Consider the following 17,444-nt stretch of genomic DNA (forward strand, 5'->3'; position numbering starts at 1 on the left):
AGCATATAGATAAGCATAACTAAAATACAAACATGTACATAACTAAAGCATAATTTGTTGGTGTAGGAAATACCATACGATCGAACTTGTGTTTTGGTAATGACAAAGAGTTCAAAGTTAAGTTGTCTTATTATCTAACAAGTGTGATTGAGCTTACAGGAAAGTCCTAAGTGTTCTTAGGCAAAAGTCCTAGTAGATATTAGACAGATGAAAACTCTATTGGTTGGTCCTAGGAAGATCATACCGGTTCCACTGTAAAAAAATTTTTGTACAAGTGTCGAACCTTTCCTAAACAACATATTGTGTTCTTTAGAAATTAAATTAGAAATCGCAAACGGAACTTAACATTATTGATTCCAAATTTAACTTATATGTTCTTAATGGTTTAGATTTAGATCACAAACGATGCTTAACATGATTGATCCAAATCCACCTATGTTATAAATTTAATTAAATATTAATTTCTAAAATTAGCTTCCTGGACTGCATGGCGAGGCACTAATCCTTCTTGGGTATGAGAATATCCACCACCGCCTAGACAAAGCATTTTAAAGAAATCTAATATTTAATTTCCTTATATAACTCTAGGTTTAACCAAAAGGAACAATCGAATCACAAATTCGAAAAACAAAAAAAAAAACACAAACTCGAATCACAAATTCGAAACTCTAGAATTATATGCCTCTTGTGTTTGGAATTCATACAAAGAAAAACTAGCATGATACGGAAAATAATTACTAGTTATACCTTTCTTTGTATGCAACAAGCTCTTGATCTTCTGCCGTATTCCTTGCCTCCTCTTGGACGTCGTGTGGGTGACGAACCTCCAAGATAAACACCACCCAAAAGCTCCTCCTCCTTCTCTAAGTTTCGGCCACAATCACCACCAAGGAACAAAAGAGAGCAAGGGGAAAGGAAAGGGGAGAGGGCCGACCACAAGAGAGAGCACAAGTAAGAGAATAAGAATTGATTATCATGAGGTCTCTCCTCCCCTTCTTTTATAATACTTGTCCAAGGCAAATAAGGAAAGATTTTTAAAAAATTAAAATCTTTCTCTTGTTTCCTTTCCTCCTTTTTAATTTCTTTTTCTCCTCTTAATTGATTGAATGGTCGGCCCCTTGCTTGTGCACCAAGCAAGGGTGACCAACCCTTAAAAGAAGAAAAATATATCTTGTAAAAATTTTATAAGCAAAGAAGGAAAGCTCTTATAAAATTTTACAAGCTCTCTTTTAATTTCCTAATGTGGATATTTTAAAAAAGAAAAATTTTAAAACAAGTTTTAAGATTTAAAACTTCTCATTTAAAATTTCTTTTTTTAACATGGTTATAAAAAGGAAAGTTTTAAATTTAAAATTCTCTTTTTAAAAACCAGGTGGATAGTCAAAAAGGAAAGTTTTAAAACTTTTAAAACTTTCTTTTAAACCATGTGACCTAATTCAAATAAGGAAAATTTTATAATTTTAAAATCTCTCTTTTAAAACTTGTAGATATCTACAAAGAGAAAATTTTAAAAATTCAAAACACCCCTCATACTTTAAATTATGTGGTCGGCCCCCTTCTTGCTTGGGCACCAAGCAAGAGGCCGGCCCCTTTGAGGAGGAAGTGGTCGGCCCCATGGCTTGGTCACCAAGCCATGGGTCAGGCCCCTCTTGGACACCAAGATGGACTTTTCATGAGTGGATATGAGACATTAATGAGGCTCCGACAGGGACCTAGAGGAGAAATTGGTTTTGGCCTCCCGACGAGCTCGAGTATCCCATGTTCGCCCCGAACACACAACTCAAGTTCATCAATAATAACTCATTTCACTAGAGAGTTATTATTGCATTACTGCACCAATCCCAAATTACATTATGAGCTCCTTCTTATCATGAGTGTGTTAATCTCTCTGTGTTTAAGATGTCGGATGCCCACTAATTAATTGAGTTACTGACAACTCACTTTAATTAATATCTTAGTCCAAGAGTAGTACCACTCAGCCTTATTGTCGTGTCGGACTAAGTCCACCTGCAGAGTTAAACATGACAATCCTTATGAGCTCCTCTTGGGGACATCATCAACCTAGATTACTAGAACACAGTTTCCTTCTATAATCAACAACACACACTATAAGTAATATCATTTCCCAACTTATCGGGCCTATTGATTTATCGAGTTAAATCTCACCCTTTGATAAATCAAAGAAATAAATACTAAATATATGTGCTTGTTATTATATTAGGATTAAGAACACACACTTCCATAATAACTAAGGTCTTATTCTTTTATTAAGTCAGCATAAAAAGAACTTACCTTAAATGGTCCTGCTCAATACACTCAGAGTGTACTAGTATAATTTTATAGTTAAGATAAACTAATACCAAATTACACTACGACTATTCTAATATTTTGTTCCTTTCCATTTTAGTCGTGAGCTATTGTTTATAATTTATAAGGAATTGATAACATGATCTTCTGCATGTGACACCACACACCATGTTATCTACAATATAAATTAATTGAACAACTACACTTAGCATATAAATGTAGTAATTTGATCAATGTGATTCTTATTTCTAAATAAATGTTTATACAAAAAGCTAGGCTTTTAGTATACACTCTAACAAATTTAGGGGAAGGTAACCCTAGGTCATAGGGGGTGGCAACTCTAGGTGGAAAGTCTTGGCTGGTCGAGCACTTTGGGCGAAATATAAAATCGAGGATTCTAGGTGAAAATCTTGGTGGTCGCAGATCAAGTTAAAGTCTGAATGAGTCGTGGAGCAGATGTTCAGCATGAAAACCTGAAGTCTCAAACACTGAACAAAAGTTCAGTCGGTCTGGAGGATCGGTCTGGCAAGAGGCAACTTTTCTTGAGAGGAGTAGGTGAGGATGTGTTCCCGTTGAGAGAACAGTAGGTGTCGGTTCAACCTAGGATTTTCGGAGGAAATTTGAAAGTTAGAACCGGATAGTCTGGAGGCTGTTAAAAATTATTCTTTCATATTGCTTCATTATTTTCTATTTATCTAATTCTATTTTGTAGGAGATTAATATTTTTTCTGGGTTAGATTCGATCTTAATCGATCGATTAAATGTCTGGATCGATCGACCGAACACTCAAACAGAAATGATACGTTTATTATATTGATTAATAATGAGAATATTCAAATAAAAACGGCAATAAGATATTTAGGTTGATATTGAATTGTAGCAAATGAAAAACATGCATCCAAAAATCAAATAAGTTGCATAAATTTGCACTCAAAACAGTTACGTGAATTGAAAGAAATAAAGAGATCGTAGTTACGTTGACATCATGAAATAAAAGTGCTAGTGGATTATTCTTCTAGGTTATTTGTTTATATGCTGGTAGTTTTCCATCAATAACTATAGTAGGTAGATCTTCAACTGCGGGGGATTTGTGCTTAAAAGATAGATCCATTTTGTCACATTATTGATATGAAAATGATTCAATGTTGACATCATGGAATACAAGTTCTAATGAATTACTCTTCTAAGTTAATTTGTTTATCTGTCTGTAGTTTTCCAACAATAACATAGTAGGCAAATCTTCAATTGCTGAGGATTTGAGATTAACAGATAGATTCACTTTTATCACCTCATTGATATTGATACGGTGATAAAGATTCCCCTCCCAAAAAATGGATAAAAGCAGGAAGGATCGGCTGACATAGAGGTCAAAGTCAAACGATTAAAGTTACAGAGTCGGGTAAATCTGGAAACTACTGACTAGGGAAGGTTGGTCGTTCAAGCCTTACAGCGGACCTCGTTGGTCGGACATGAAAGACCAACCAAATTGTTCAAATGACCATCCTCCGCAACTTGCAGATGAACTTTAGAGCTAAGTACTAATTTACCCAGGTCACAGTCCTAGCCGATCGAACCTAAGGGTCGATCGGACACAGTGCGCCTCTCTCAGAACATGAATGGCCAAGTGAAGAACAAGTCGGTTGCTACATTCTATACGGTCGAACTGGCGATATCCCAGCCGAGTGGCGACAGGTCAGTCTACAGCGGGACCTACATATACTTCATATTGTGTTCTTTTGGAAGTTTTTGTCAGAGACAGAGAATATCCCGTCGGTAAATTGTCAAACTTCCAGCCTGTCAAATCATAGAAATTTGTGTGTCTGTTTAAGGAAAGGTGTCAGGAGCACTTTATGACCCATCATTTCTTAGGAAAACTTGGGAAAATATACTAATGTTTTGAGATACGTGCATAACATAATAGGGATGCTATAAAAGGCATCTCTATCTACATGAGAAGGTATGCGATGTTTCTTATTTGCACATGCTCTTTGCTACAGTTCACTACTTTCTACTCCTAAACCGATTACTAACTTGAGCGTCGGAGGACCAATATCGGGGACCTTTTCCTTGGTCTGATACTAATGCTCCCTGTGTTGTAGGACAGTGTAGAGTCTTCATCAAGTCAACAGTAGAGCCACGTCCCAATTCACTGCTTTCATCGATTTCAGACAAGATCATATTTGGAATCGTCTCTGGGAATCTCACCTGCATCCAAGGTGTGAAGATGGAGGGCGCTAGATGGCTCACCATAGTAATATACCCCCAAAGGGCCCCAAGCGAGCCTTCAACAACAACAACAGAAGTCTCTGAAGGGATATGCTCGATGCAATGTGTGCTAAAACATGTTTCGTAAATATGCACAACGGAAGATTAAACATAAATAAATCTAATTTATTACAGCACACACACCACACACATGCATGATACAATCACATAGACAAGATCATAAAACAAAACGAAAAGAAATAACAATTATTCTAAGTATACCTTACGGATGACCCGTAACTAGAAGGGCATCAACCGTAGCAACGTTGTCGAACCTCGCATCTATTTGTATCCACGCCGAGCTCTTCAAGATAACTCCTTGAGTACAATTCTCTCCTTCGGAAGTTACTAGCCATGAGTGAAGAAGAGGGATCAAGAGGAAGAAGTGGAAGCAAAACAAGGAAGTGTTTCCTTGTTTTGGTGGCTCACAACAACAAGGAGAAGCCTCTCCTTGTTGGCGGCGGGAGAGAGAGAGAGAGAGGGGAGAGAGGAGAGAAGAAAATTGGGTTAAGGGTTTCCAAAAATCTTTACAAACCAATAATGATCTCATGTGTTATTTTCTCTTCTAACCATATCTTTATATAGCTCTCATTAATGAGTTGGATTAAAAAGCCCAAATCCAATCTATTATCCCTTAATCAAAAATTAGCCCATTGACCCCTTGATTTCGTTCACAACTAAACCAAGTTGGTTCATGACTAATCTAATTGGTCTAACTCTTCTATTAGTGATGTGGCCCATCCACATTTTCACTCCGACAAATATTTCCATATTTGTCTTATGTATGGTTCAACCAAACATTTATCTCTTGATCTAAGAATCTTATTCTTTAACTTGTTTTACGTCTTTTAGAGGCTCGTTGTGCGTGTGACCCAATATGTTCCCGGTTTATCTTGGCTGCCCATAATTAACTACTTAATTATGGAACGATCATGAGTGACACCTAGTAGTACATCATGATCCTCAAATAGCCAGAAAATCATAGTTGATTTTAGAATTACTTCTAAACCCTTCAGCAGCTACAGGGAGTCGTGTCTCGTTCCTTTCACTCGTCTTATATCCACTTAGTTCAGGACATGATCTATGTGTCTGTCCCCACTAGATTGACTACGTCACACCTAGCCCAAGTAATACTTTCTCGTTCTGTAGATTCAAATTACTCGTACATGTGTTCAAGAGTCTCACACTCTTTACATGTGATGCTTTGGCCAAAGACTTTGAGTAATAATATAACGAGTGGCCATAGGCTATACGTCTCCTCGCAAGGAGCGATGAATCCTCTATAGGCTATCCAAATACCTTCGGACACTTCGACTTATACCCAATCATCTTTGATTCACACCTCGATGAGATGCTTGCTTAAGATGTCAAAGTATAAGTCTCTATAACCAAGATGACTTGTATACCTCAAGTCGAAGGAAACTTGCACTTGAGCTGCAGTAAGAACTTCACAAACATATATGTAAATAATCATATGAAGTCTTATAGCGAGTCACTCCAATTGACTAGTTATTATAACTAGTATCCATTTTTAACTCTCGACATTCTAATGTCTCTAGCTAGTGAGAAAACAGCTGCTTGGGTGAACCAAGAAGTATAACCTGTACTAGTCTTACAGAATTAATGATGCATGAATACATCAATTCGACGACTAGGGAAATTTCAATACGTTTATAATTACACATGTAGAGATAATCACTAGTTGTGATTCAATCACAACTTTTCTCATGCTATAAATTGTATTGTGGGCATTCAGTAAATAAGCTTAAGACCTTCAAACATATACTATGTACTCAAATAGTGAATCTATATTTATCCAATAAATGGTAAAACCATAAGACGATTTTCCTTAGGACATCTCTCAAATTCTAATAGTCTCGACTGCATGTGGTCCAACATGTGGAAACTAAGCGAACGAGATTCCCTGACCCTAACAGCGGACCCTGATGTTCTTCTCTTACCACCGTTCGACAACTCATAATACAAAGGATGGCTACCACTTTAGTCCGAGGTCGCGCTAACCGACCCCTCAAGGATACCGCCGACGATCTCCCTCTCTAACTTATTAACCTCATCGCCGAGCACAAGGTCAAGACAACACACTAGCCGAGCATATCCCATAACAACCCCAGCAAAGGGGCAATCAAAGGCTCGCCTGGGCATCGTCAGAGCGACTAGCATGTCGGTCGGATCGGGAGGAAGAAAATCACAGTAATGCCACCCGAGGCGACATCAGCATGATAGAAGTGGTCTGACTAATGGTGACTCTAACTGTGCTAGGAAATCACACGCACGGAGGTTGGAGATCCATGTGGTTGGGTGTAGCGCGGAGAAGATATAAGGACCAGAAATCAGTTTTGGTCCTGGAGATTTTGAGGGAGTTGAAATCCCTCATGATGATTTCTTAATTATTAAGACAGTAATTGCTAACTATAATATTCATCAAACTTTATTGACATAGGAAGCTTAGTCAACATAATATTCAAGAAGGCGTTCGATCAACTCTAAATAGAAAAAAGTGAGCTCTAGCTCATAACGCCTTCATTATATGGTTTCACTGGCAACGAGGTGTTGCCGATTGGCCTAGTTCGGTTGGCCATATCTCTCGAGGAGGAGCCGCTCATGACGACTCGTAGTACAAATTTGATAGAGGTGGACGCGCCTTCGGCCTACAATGTGATACTCGATCAACTGATGCTGAATGAATTCTGAGCGATGATCTCAATGTTCTGCTAGAAGATCAAGTTTCCTATGGACGACGCGGTCGGTGAGGTTAAGGGTGATCAGCTTGTGACATGAAGATGCTACGTGCAGATTGTAAGGTCCGAGTCTCAAGCCATCCAAAAGGCTCAACGACTAGAGGTCAATGGAATTCAGAAGGTGCCTCCCACTTTGGCTTATGAAGAAAAGGAGGAAGTCCAAGTCCATTCTAGCCACTCGGAGGCCACCACATTCATCGCAGCCGATCTGAGCTCCGAGAGGAAAGTTAAGATGGACGAAAATGGAAGAAATCTGGACCAACCATGGAGCGCAAATCATCTTTATCCCTATCGGGCTGAATAGTTAGTTTACGTTAGATTTATGTAAACTGTAAAAATTATTGTTCCATGAATGTAGGAATGTTTAAGTGAAAAATAATTAGGTATTAAAACTCTCACGCTATTCGATTAAGTTATAAGCGAGCTTAACTCTCACGCTAAGTATCCCAGACTATCGCATTATTCGGCCAAGTTATAATCGAGCATGATCTCGCGCTAAGCATCCCAGACTCTCATGTTGTTCGACCGAATTATAAACGAGCATACTCTTGCAAACATAACAAGCTGAGCGAAATACACAACTAATGATAAGGATGACATGGGAAGTAAGTCGATGATCTTGGTGCATCTGAGGAACGAGGTACTGTGAAATAATATACCGGAGAATGAGAAGGAAGCGCGCAACACATCCGAGGGATAAGAAGCCGAGGAGGAAGCCTCTTCAAGGAGAAGACTAGAGTTCAGATGAGCTCAATTCTAAACAGTCGGAACATCACCCAAGCGAGAGCACGGAGAAAAGAAGGGTCAATATGGCAATTGACCATTCAGATGCATAGTGCTCGAGGCACCTCCAAAGCCATTGGAGGCGCCTCGAGCTTCGACAGTGAACCTATTGCATTCGGGACCCGAGGCACCTCCATTATGCTTGAGGGTGTTGGAACCTCAAGGTTGTTTTGGTGTAATCAACAAGTTAAGTTAGGTCCTGCGTTGTTTCTAACCTTGTGTCTAAGTGTGCAGGAGCTTAGGAGCACAGGTACTCGAGCGGAAGACGCAGCTAGCGAGAAGGACGGCACGCTGTGCGTCCGAGGGACGAGGTGCTGCGGAAGAGTACACCGGCGGACGAGAAGGAAGTGCGCGCGGTGGTTCCGAGGTACGAAAGCCAGAGCGGAAGATTGCTCGGGGAGCAAGAGACGCATCTAGCGCGAAGGTCGGCACGGGGTGCGACCGAGGGACGAAGTCTGCGGATGAGTACGCTGGTGGACAAGAAGGGACACGCGGCAATTCCGAGGGACTAGAAGCCGGAAGGAAGCACGCTCGAGAAGACTGGAAGATGGGTTCGGGTGAGCCCTATTCCGGATGTCAGAGATCACCCAAGCAAGCGGAGCCGGAGCAGAAAGACCCGGACCAGAGGCGAGCTGAACCGGAGAAGAGAGCACGGACCAAAAGTCAACTGGGTTGACTTTTGGCTCCGGGGCGCCCGGAGCTGTCCGGGGCGCCCGGAAGTGACTTTTTCACAGGATCGAGCTTTGACTCGATACAACCGTTGGGGGATAAATTTTATCCCCCCCAGGGCGCCCGGAACCCTTCCAAGCGCCCCGACCAAGGCTATAAATATAGCCTTGGTCCAGAAGCTTTTCAATCAATCACGATCATTCTATTTCCAAACACTTGTATGCTTTAGTTGTAGTTAAGCTTCTGTTTTTTGTGCCTAAACGCTGTAAGAGGCTTCTCCGTCTGAAGGAGTTTTTGAGCTTAATCTTCCTTGGATTAACAACCACATCGGTTGTAACCAAGTAAACATCTGGTGCCTCGTCTTTTCTTTTATGCTTTTATTTATCTGCTTAATTCATTTTACAAGTGTTAGCTTAATCGTTTGAGGAAGGGTTGTTTGTTTTTAATTGACAGGTTATTTACCAACCCTTCTAGCCGGCCTAACGGTCTTATAAGTGGTATCAGAGCCGAGACGCCTCAGAAGGACTAACCGCCGTCTGAAGCAACAATGGCCGGAGCTAGCGACTACCCACCAGCATTCGAGGGGGAGCTTTCTTCATGGAAGCAACAAATGAAGGTATTCCTTAACTCTGATATTGGTATTTCTCTAATAATGAAAACAGGTTATGAAGCATCGAAAGACACGAACGGAGAGAAAATCGGCATACGCCTCTGGAACGAGAAGCAACGTGAAGAGTCCATGGCAAATGCTCGGGCAGAGTTTCACATTCTAAGCGCAATACCAACTAAAGATTTCGACAGAGTCGGAGAGTACAAAAGCGCGAAAGAACTTTGGGAAAAGTTCTTAATGCTCTATGAAGAACCGGTTGAAGTCGTCTTCTCAATAGACATCGAGCCGTCATCAAAAGAATCCGAGATGGAAGAAATTACCAAGACAGCCCCAACAGCCGAAGTACATCCTGAGATCGATGAAGGGGGAGAATCTTCGGAAGAAATTAATTCAACAGGGGGAGAACCAACGACCGACGAGGTAAGAAAGGTATGGCCTCTACCCTCTGAACAACTGGTTCAATTAATCAAATTACCTGAAGATTTTTGCGAACCAAAATTTGAATTATCGAAAGAACTTTTCGGATTAGAAAATCTTCAGTCGAATAATTGTTGCAAATTACAAAATATTTTTACGAAAGAATTATGCAACTCAGAAATATTATCGAAAACTTTTTCCGGATCTAAAAATTTGTTCGAATTACAAAGTGTTTTGACGAAAGATTCTTGCAAATCACAAAGTAATTTTTCGAAAACTTTTTCCGGATCTAAAAATTTTTCCGAAGTACAAATTATCTCGTTGAAAGAGTTTTTCGAATCGCAAAATGATTTGACAAAAGAATCTTGCAAATTACGAAACATTTTTTTAAACAAAGTTTGCAAATTAGAGATATTATCGAAAGAGTTTTTCGGAGTAGTAAATCTATTATCCACAGATTGTTGCAAATTTATGTTGTCAAAATACTTTTGCAAATTATAAAATATTTTCTCGAACGAAGTTTGCAAATCAGAAGTATTGTCGAAAAATTTTATCAAGTTTATATTATCGAAATATCTTTGCAAATTAGAAATTCAAAATGACATGTTACAATTTGCACAAATTTCTACATGCTCAAAATTTCTTGTTTCAAAGTTAAGAAATTATGATAAATTAAAATGGAAATTTAAAATTTTCTGATAAAAGCATTAGAATATATAAATAAATAAATGCATAGAAAATTTCTTTTAATGTTATCAATTCTCTTAAAATTTTCTTGCATAAATTTTTCGGCTTAGAAAGTTTTTAATTATTGATGACGAATACTTGAAATTTTTTTTTTAAAAAAAAAACAGTTATTTCTTGACTTAGAAATTTGTCTTAACTTAGAAATATTTCCCTGAAAATTATTGAAATATATTTTCAAATTTTTTTTGTCAACCCTTAGATTTTGGTTGTTCCCCATTTTTATTGTGATCAAAGGGGGAGAAGGAAAGTATAAGTCTAGGGGGAGGTAGAAAATTGAAAATTAAAATTTGGAATGTTTGAAATTTAATTTTTTCTATCATGTTGCATGTTATTGCAATAAACTGTTTAATTTCATATCTATTGTTGACCCTAGCTTAACTTGGGTTGATCACACCAAAAAGGGGGAGATTGTTGGAACCCCAAGGTTGTTTTGGTGTAATCAACAAGTTAAGTTAGGTCCTGCGTTGTTTCTAACCTTGTGTCTAAGTGTGCAGGAGCTTAGGAGCACAGGTACTCGAGCGGAAGACGTAGCTAGCTAGAAGGATGGCACGCTGTGCGTCCGAGGGACGAGGTGCTGCGGAAGAGTACACCGGCGGACGAGAAGGAAGTGCGCGCGATGGTTCCGAGGTACGAAAGCCAGAGCGGAAGATTGCTCGGGGAGCAAGAGACGCAGCTAGCGCGAAGGTCGGCACGGGGTGCGACCGAGGGACGAAGTCTGCGGATGAGTACGTTGGTGGACGAGAAGGGACACGCGGCAATTCCGAGGGACGAGAAGCCGAAGGGAAGCACGCTCGAGAAGACCGGAAGATGGGTTCGGGTGAGCCCTATTCCGGATGTCAGAGATCACCCAAGCAAGCGGAGCCGGAGCAGAAAGACCCGGACCAGAGGCAAGCTAAACCGGAGAAGAGAGCATGGACCAAAAGTCAACTGGGTTGACTTTTGGCTCCGGGGCGCCCGTAACTGTCCGGGGCTCCCGGAGCTGTCCGGGGCGCCCGGAAGTGACTTTTTCACAGGATCGAGCTTTGACTCGATCCAACCGTTGGGGGATAAATTTTATCCCCCCCAGGGCGCCCGGAACCCTTCCAGACGCCCCGACCAAGGCTATAAATATAGCCTTGGTCCAGAAGCTTTTCAATCAATCACGATCATTCTATTTCCAAACACTTGTATGCTTTAGTTGTAGTTAAGCTTCTGTTTCTCTGTGCCTAAACGCTGTAAGAGGCTTCTCCGCCTGAAGGAGTTTTTGAGCTTAATCTTCCTTGGATTAACAACCACATCGGTTGTAACCAAGTAAACATCTGGTGCCTCGTCTTTTCTTTTATGCTTTTATTTATCTGCTTAATTCATTTTACAAGTGTTAGCTTAATCGTTCGAGGAAGGGTTGTTTGTTTTTAATTGACAGGTTATTTATCAACCCTTCTAGCCGGCCCAACGGTCCTACAGAGGGCACCTCAGATGAATAGTGTCGAGGCACGTCCAAGCACATTGAAGGTGTCTCCAACGCGACAAAACCGTTAAGTGACCATTATTGAGTGGATAAAGGTTTATCCATTGAGGGTGCCTCAGATGTCTTTGGAGAGGCCTCTAGTACCACGTCAACAAATGGTAACTTTCTCCAAAAGACTATAAATAACACCATAGAGCTAGGAGTTCAAACAATACATTGAAAATCATTTTCTGTACTTAATTGTTAAGCTTTTAACTACTGTAGGGGGCTTCTTCGCCTCCGACTATTGTTGAAGAAGGAGCATTCTTTTAGTGAGCTTTCAACTGTTTTGGATTAACAACCTCCTACATTGTAATCACGTAAATCCTATCCTCTTATCATTTTATGCATTTCTTTATGTTATTATTTCTTATCTAATCTGTGTGTTAACTACTGTAAGGGGTTTCTTCGCCTCCGACTATTGTTGAAGAAGGAACATTCTTTTAGTGAGCTTTCAACTGTCTTGGATTAACAACCTCTTACATTGTAATCACGTAAATCCTATCCCCTTATCATTTTATGCATTTCTTTATGTTATTATTTCTTATTTAATCTGTGTGTCCTTACTAAGTTCAAAAGCAAGAGAAGATACTAATTTAATTAACAAGGCTATTCATTATCCTCTAATTGACTTAGCATAAATCTACAAATACTACTTCCTGGTTAGATACCCTAATTAGAAGGAATAACTTTTCCACTATTGGTTCTCACCGACTGAAAGAAATAATTGATTTAGAGAAAGACTTGAATATTTTCTTTAACGAACAATTAAATACTTTAAATTCTAAAAAAAAAATGTAGATATGTTACATTAACGACTCCCTTAGTGCCGACTCCACTAATATGGATGAAGGTAAATGCAAGTATATAGGCGTTAGGTGTATGGTAGGGTAAACCCCAGGTCATCAATTCTTGAAAATCGACATCTGGCTATTACGCCAGAGATATCATGTACCTATTATCTACGTTACACCTTGGGGGCTACTTCAAATCCTAAAAGACTTTATAGTCAAGAAATTTTAAACTTTTCTACATCGTTTATCATCATTATAGACAAAAGCATTTCACCTTCCTGATGGAGGCAAAGTATGACTTAGTCTTATGACAGAGGAAACAGTGAAAATACTGTATCTCCAAAAATACAATTATATCCATTTAAGATTAATTGTATTTGGACTTCAAGTACTTACGAAAGCTAGGTTAGGAGGTAAAGTACTCTTAGTTTTATATGATACCAAAGTTTCTGATAATGAAAAGAGTCATTATTAGATTTATTGAAGTAGACATGAATATCAATTTAGGTTCACTTATTTTTGTCTCAATTTCAAAATGACTATATCAGACTTTGAAAACACATTAAATTTCACATTTAGGCATAAGATTATGGACAATTTCAGGGAGACAATATCCAACTTGATATTATTTTTTTTTTAGAAAAAACTATGAATTATATACATAACCATTTCAAGATCTCAGTAAATGATACGATTGAAGCCTTTTAAGAATCCACTTTCTCAAGTCAAGAGAATATAATTCTGAAACATTGGCAGACTTAAAATAGAATATCAATTTAAATAATCCAAACATTACTTTAAAATCAATAACATCACTTGTGTACAAAATAGAAATAATCAATTATTGATTAGATTTTCTAGATATCGATCATCAACATTCTCAATAGAAGTATCTGAACCCAACAATATAAACTTCATATTACATCATACTTCAGATTACATCATACTTCAGATTGCTGCAATATTACATCATACTTCAGATCCGGTACAGATGAGACAACTTAGAAAAAAAAGATAAATCTAGTTAACTTCATTGACTAGTTCTGAGGTGATCGACTTGATCTTATAAAATTTTTCTATCAACCACTAAGATAAATCAGGAAGTACTCATGGTGGGCAGTCCTAAAGCCCAGCATCCTTTAATTGCATGTCTATTTAGAAAAAAAAAATCTTATAAATACATTATAGATAGGAATCAAACTTGGACAACTAGATATCTGGATGATAAATTAAATACCCTATCACTGTACCATAGCACTAAGCACGAGACAACTTGGACAAAGGTATATATATTTTGATAATAATGGAACTTGGAAAGCGTTATGAAAATGGTAAACTAGGACTGAAATGAAATTGCAGGAAGACGGTTTGTATAATATCAAAAATTGAAGGATTCATTTGTTACCATTATGGTTATTTAGAAAATTAAAAATCAAAATTGAGATAATTAATTTTATAGTTATTTAGAAACTTTTAATATAATTTTTCAATATTAAATAATATATTTTGATAAATCATAACTTAATCAGTATTAGTCAAACAAATATTAAAGACACACATAGAAGAAAAATGATATGTTCAAAAAAAATGAATCTCAATAAATTGCTAAGTATAGATACATAAAATGATGAGGTTCAAAAAAGTGAAATAATAGACCATAAATTTATATGATGAGGCTCACAAAAAGTGAAATAATAGACCATAAATTTATATGTCTATCCTTGAACGTTTCATTGAGATTTTTCCTTTAACGTATCTAGCTCCACAGATAAATACTCCAAGTGTACAAGATCTGTTTCCATGATTTTGATGGATATCAGACCTATTGAATATAAAAACACGCAGAAATAAATACACCAATAACTATACTCCTACAACAACAATATCAACAAATACAACAACAATAAAAGAAAACATAAAAAAAAATCTATTTTGATGTTTTATTTAGTTGCCAAGAAACATACCCTACACAAACCAAGCAGCACTGAACTCATCCTTGTACAGTGATGTCATTTGAACTACAATGTAAAACTTGCTTCTACAAATTTATTCCAGACATGTTTCAGTAGCTGAATCTGAATTAGACTATTTGTACATGTGTGGACAATCTCTGGAGAGAAAATGTCTATCCTAGTTAGTAAGACATGCATCACACAAAGCATCTTGAAATATTTTGTCCTGGTAAATTTACAGCCAGTTGGAAGTAGAAATGACAACAGACAATGAACTAAGTGGCAACAGAGCCAAAATCACCTCGACGATTTTACTAAGCGATAAAAAGGAGTAAAGGCATGGCCGTTGGGTAGTTCAGGTTCATTCTTTTCGGAGGTCAATTCCTGCCTTCTTAGCAACAGCATCCAGACCATTCTTCTCAATGGTCTTCAGTGCCTTTGTTGACAAGCGTAGCTTTACGTATCGTTTCCCTGCTTCCCACCAGATCCTCTTATACTGCAAATTGACAAACTGCAGCTTCTTGGTCTTGTGGTTCGAGAAGGAAACTTTATTTGCTCTATTAGCCTTCTTCCCGGTAAAAGGGCAAACCCGGCCTGAAAGCACGAGGAAGATTCATTAGTCATATGAAATGTAGGGCTAAATTATCTGCGAGGGATGCCAGGTTAAGGTACCACAATAACACTTGGCTTTTGTAATTCACTTTTGGCTCGAGGAAATGACTTCAATTGCAGTGTTAAATACAGGAAATTAATAACTCGCACTGGTATTAGTTTGTAATTGTCTTAAATAAATCACATGGGATAGATTAAAAGATGAATTTGAAAGAAATGTGCTTATATAACCAATATGTAAATGATAGCAGAATATAATTATCCAGACAACATTTTTTGTTCGAATAAACCAACAAACTAACAACTTCAAAGTAAATCGCCTTCCCAGATAGGGATCTGATCAGAGCTCTTGGAATGGCTTGAGACTGACTGTATTGATCTGAATCTAGCGAAACACATCGGATAAGACAATGGTATTCCCACAAACTTTGTCAGTGAGTCTCTTCCCGACAACATAATTAGTAGATTAGTTAGTAGCAGATGTGGTCGAAACATGATGAAAGTCTATTCAATTATTTAAGATACTGACTGACCGTGGAAGTCACTTGTGAAAAAAGACCTAAAAAGGATCCAAGAGTGGCCTATAGTTATGGATCATTGAATGCGATGATCGATCAAACTCATGCACGTAGCATGTGACAAGAATGGACACATCTATTAATCACTCAAGCCAAATTTCCATCCAAAGTAAACACCACCTCCCATTTCAGAACAATGTAAGCTAATCTAATCCTTTCTCATACAATTGTTTCCTCCCATCTAACTTGATTGTTGGAGTGTGACCCTGCTGGGCAATTCTGGACATCCCTTTTTTTTGTCTCTTTCAAGTGCAAGCTTGGAGGCAAATACAATCCCATCAGACCTTCAAAGAAGGATCGAAGCAATGCATACAAAACTTCAACCATCATCACTCTCTATCTTAAGCATTAGATATGTTGAAGTATTCAAGATTAAGAAGAGTAAAGAAAGATGCAATGCTATCTGAATACCTTAAGAACAATGTGATCAAAGAGATAGAAAATTCAACAATTAATTTGGGAATAAAAACAGTCACCATTTGCAAATATTTGCTCATGAATCGACTAAGATGTTGCTTATAGGCGTTGAAAACAAAGCCAACGTTTGGTTTGACGTTGCATACTAAACAGAGAGGGAAAGCAAAAAGCGATTCAATCAGACAAATCTTATATAAATCTGAAACAGGATGCTACTTCAACTCCTAAGTTGGCTCTCGAGGACGTAGCCTATTAAATGGCATGCCACAAGCTTCACGTTTTCATCAAATGTTCGTCTTTTCTCCATGGATATCTATAATGTTAGGAATTCGAAACGAATCGCCCAAATAAAACTACAACTAATCGGAAGAGGGGAGTCATTACGAGCAACAACGGGGGCAATTGGAAGCTTGTGAGGAACTCGAAGTGAAGGGAGACTGGTGGTGAAGATGACAGGGAAGCCGACCAACCGGGACCTCCCGAAACCTAGTGCTCCAGCGGAAAAAGTCGCGGCGGGAGAGAAGCTTCCGGAGGAAACCCTAAGCTTGGAGGCGGAGTGCCGGTGCGCCCTGGCGATGCAAAGCGCCGTCGAAGGCGCTGCCATTGGTTGCGGTTGCCCCGGCGTAGGAATCCCGAGGAGAGGCGAGTGGAGGAGGGAGGAGACGATGGAATGGAATGAATGGAATTGATGGATAAAAGGATAAGAGCGAGACGAGTAACTGATGAGGGCTTGTCCCATGGGCCGGCCTATAGACAACGGCCCAATTTAAAGTTTTTGTTTTGTTCCTCCATTTCCTGCGTTATTTAAGCTTTTGAAGATTTACATGGTGGTAAAAGACGAATACGCTCGTCCTCAGTATCCCCGTCAATCTATCTCAGGGTTAATATGGAGGAGGTAAATTACAGACGGCTATTAGTCTTTGAAATAATGACTAGCATATAAGTGAGGCAAGTCTTGTGACTCACATGATTAAACTCGTCATCAAGTATAAGTATGATTACTCTGCCTTGGGGCTACAGTAGATATTAAATTGTCATTTAAATATTC

At 38.6% G+C, this 17,444-nt stretch overlaps 1 protein-coding gene across 1 annotated transcript; it reads right to left on the minus strand.

Moving 5' to 3' along the window:
* Window positions 1-14,856: 14,856 nt before the first annotated feature.
* LOC121994623 (50S ribosomal protein L28, chloroplastic-like) lies at window positions 14,857-17,135 on the minus strand. Its single transcript, XM_042548596.1, has 2 exons — window positions 16,781-17,135; window positions 14,857-15,383 (listed from the first exon to the last, which is right to left on the minus strand). Exons 1-2 carry the CDS (start codon window positions 17,133-17,135, stop codon window positions 15,151-15,153), a joined length of 588 nt encoding a protein of 195 aa, XP_042404530.1. The 3' UTR covers window positions 14,857-15,150.
* Between the last annotated feature and the right edge of the window lie 309 nt (window positions 17,136-17,444).

The sequence above is a fragment of the Zingiber officinale genome, chromosome 6A (assembly GCF_018446385.1).
Source record: "Zingiber officinale cultivar Zhangliang chromosome 6A, Zo_v1.1, whole genome shotgun sequence".
Taxonomy (NCBI): domain Eukaryota; kingdom Viridiplantae; phylum Streptophyta; class Magnoliopsida; order Zingiberales; family Zingiberaceae; genus Zingiber; species Zingiber officinale.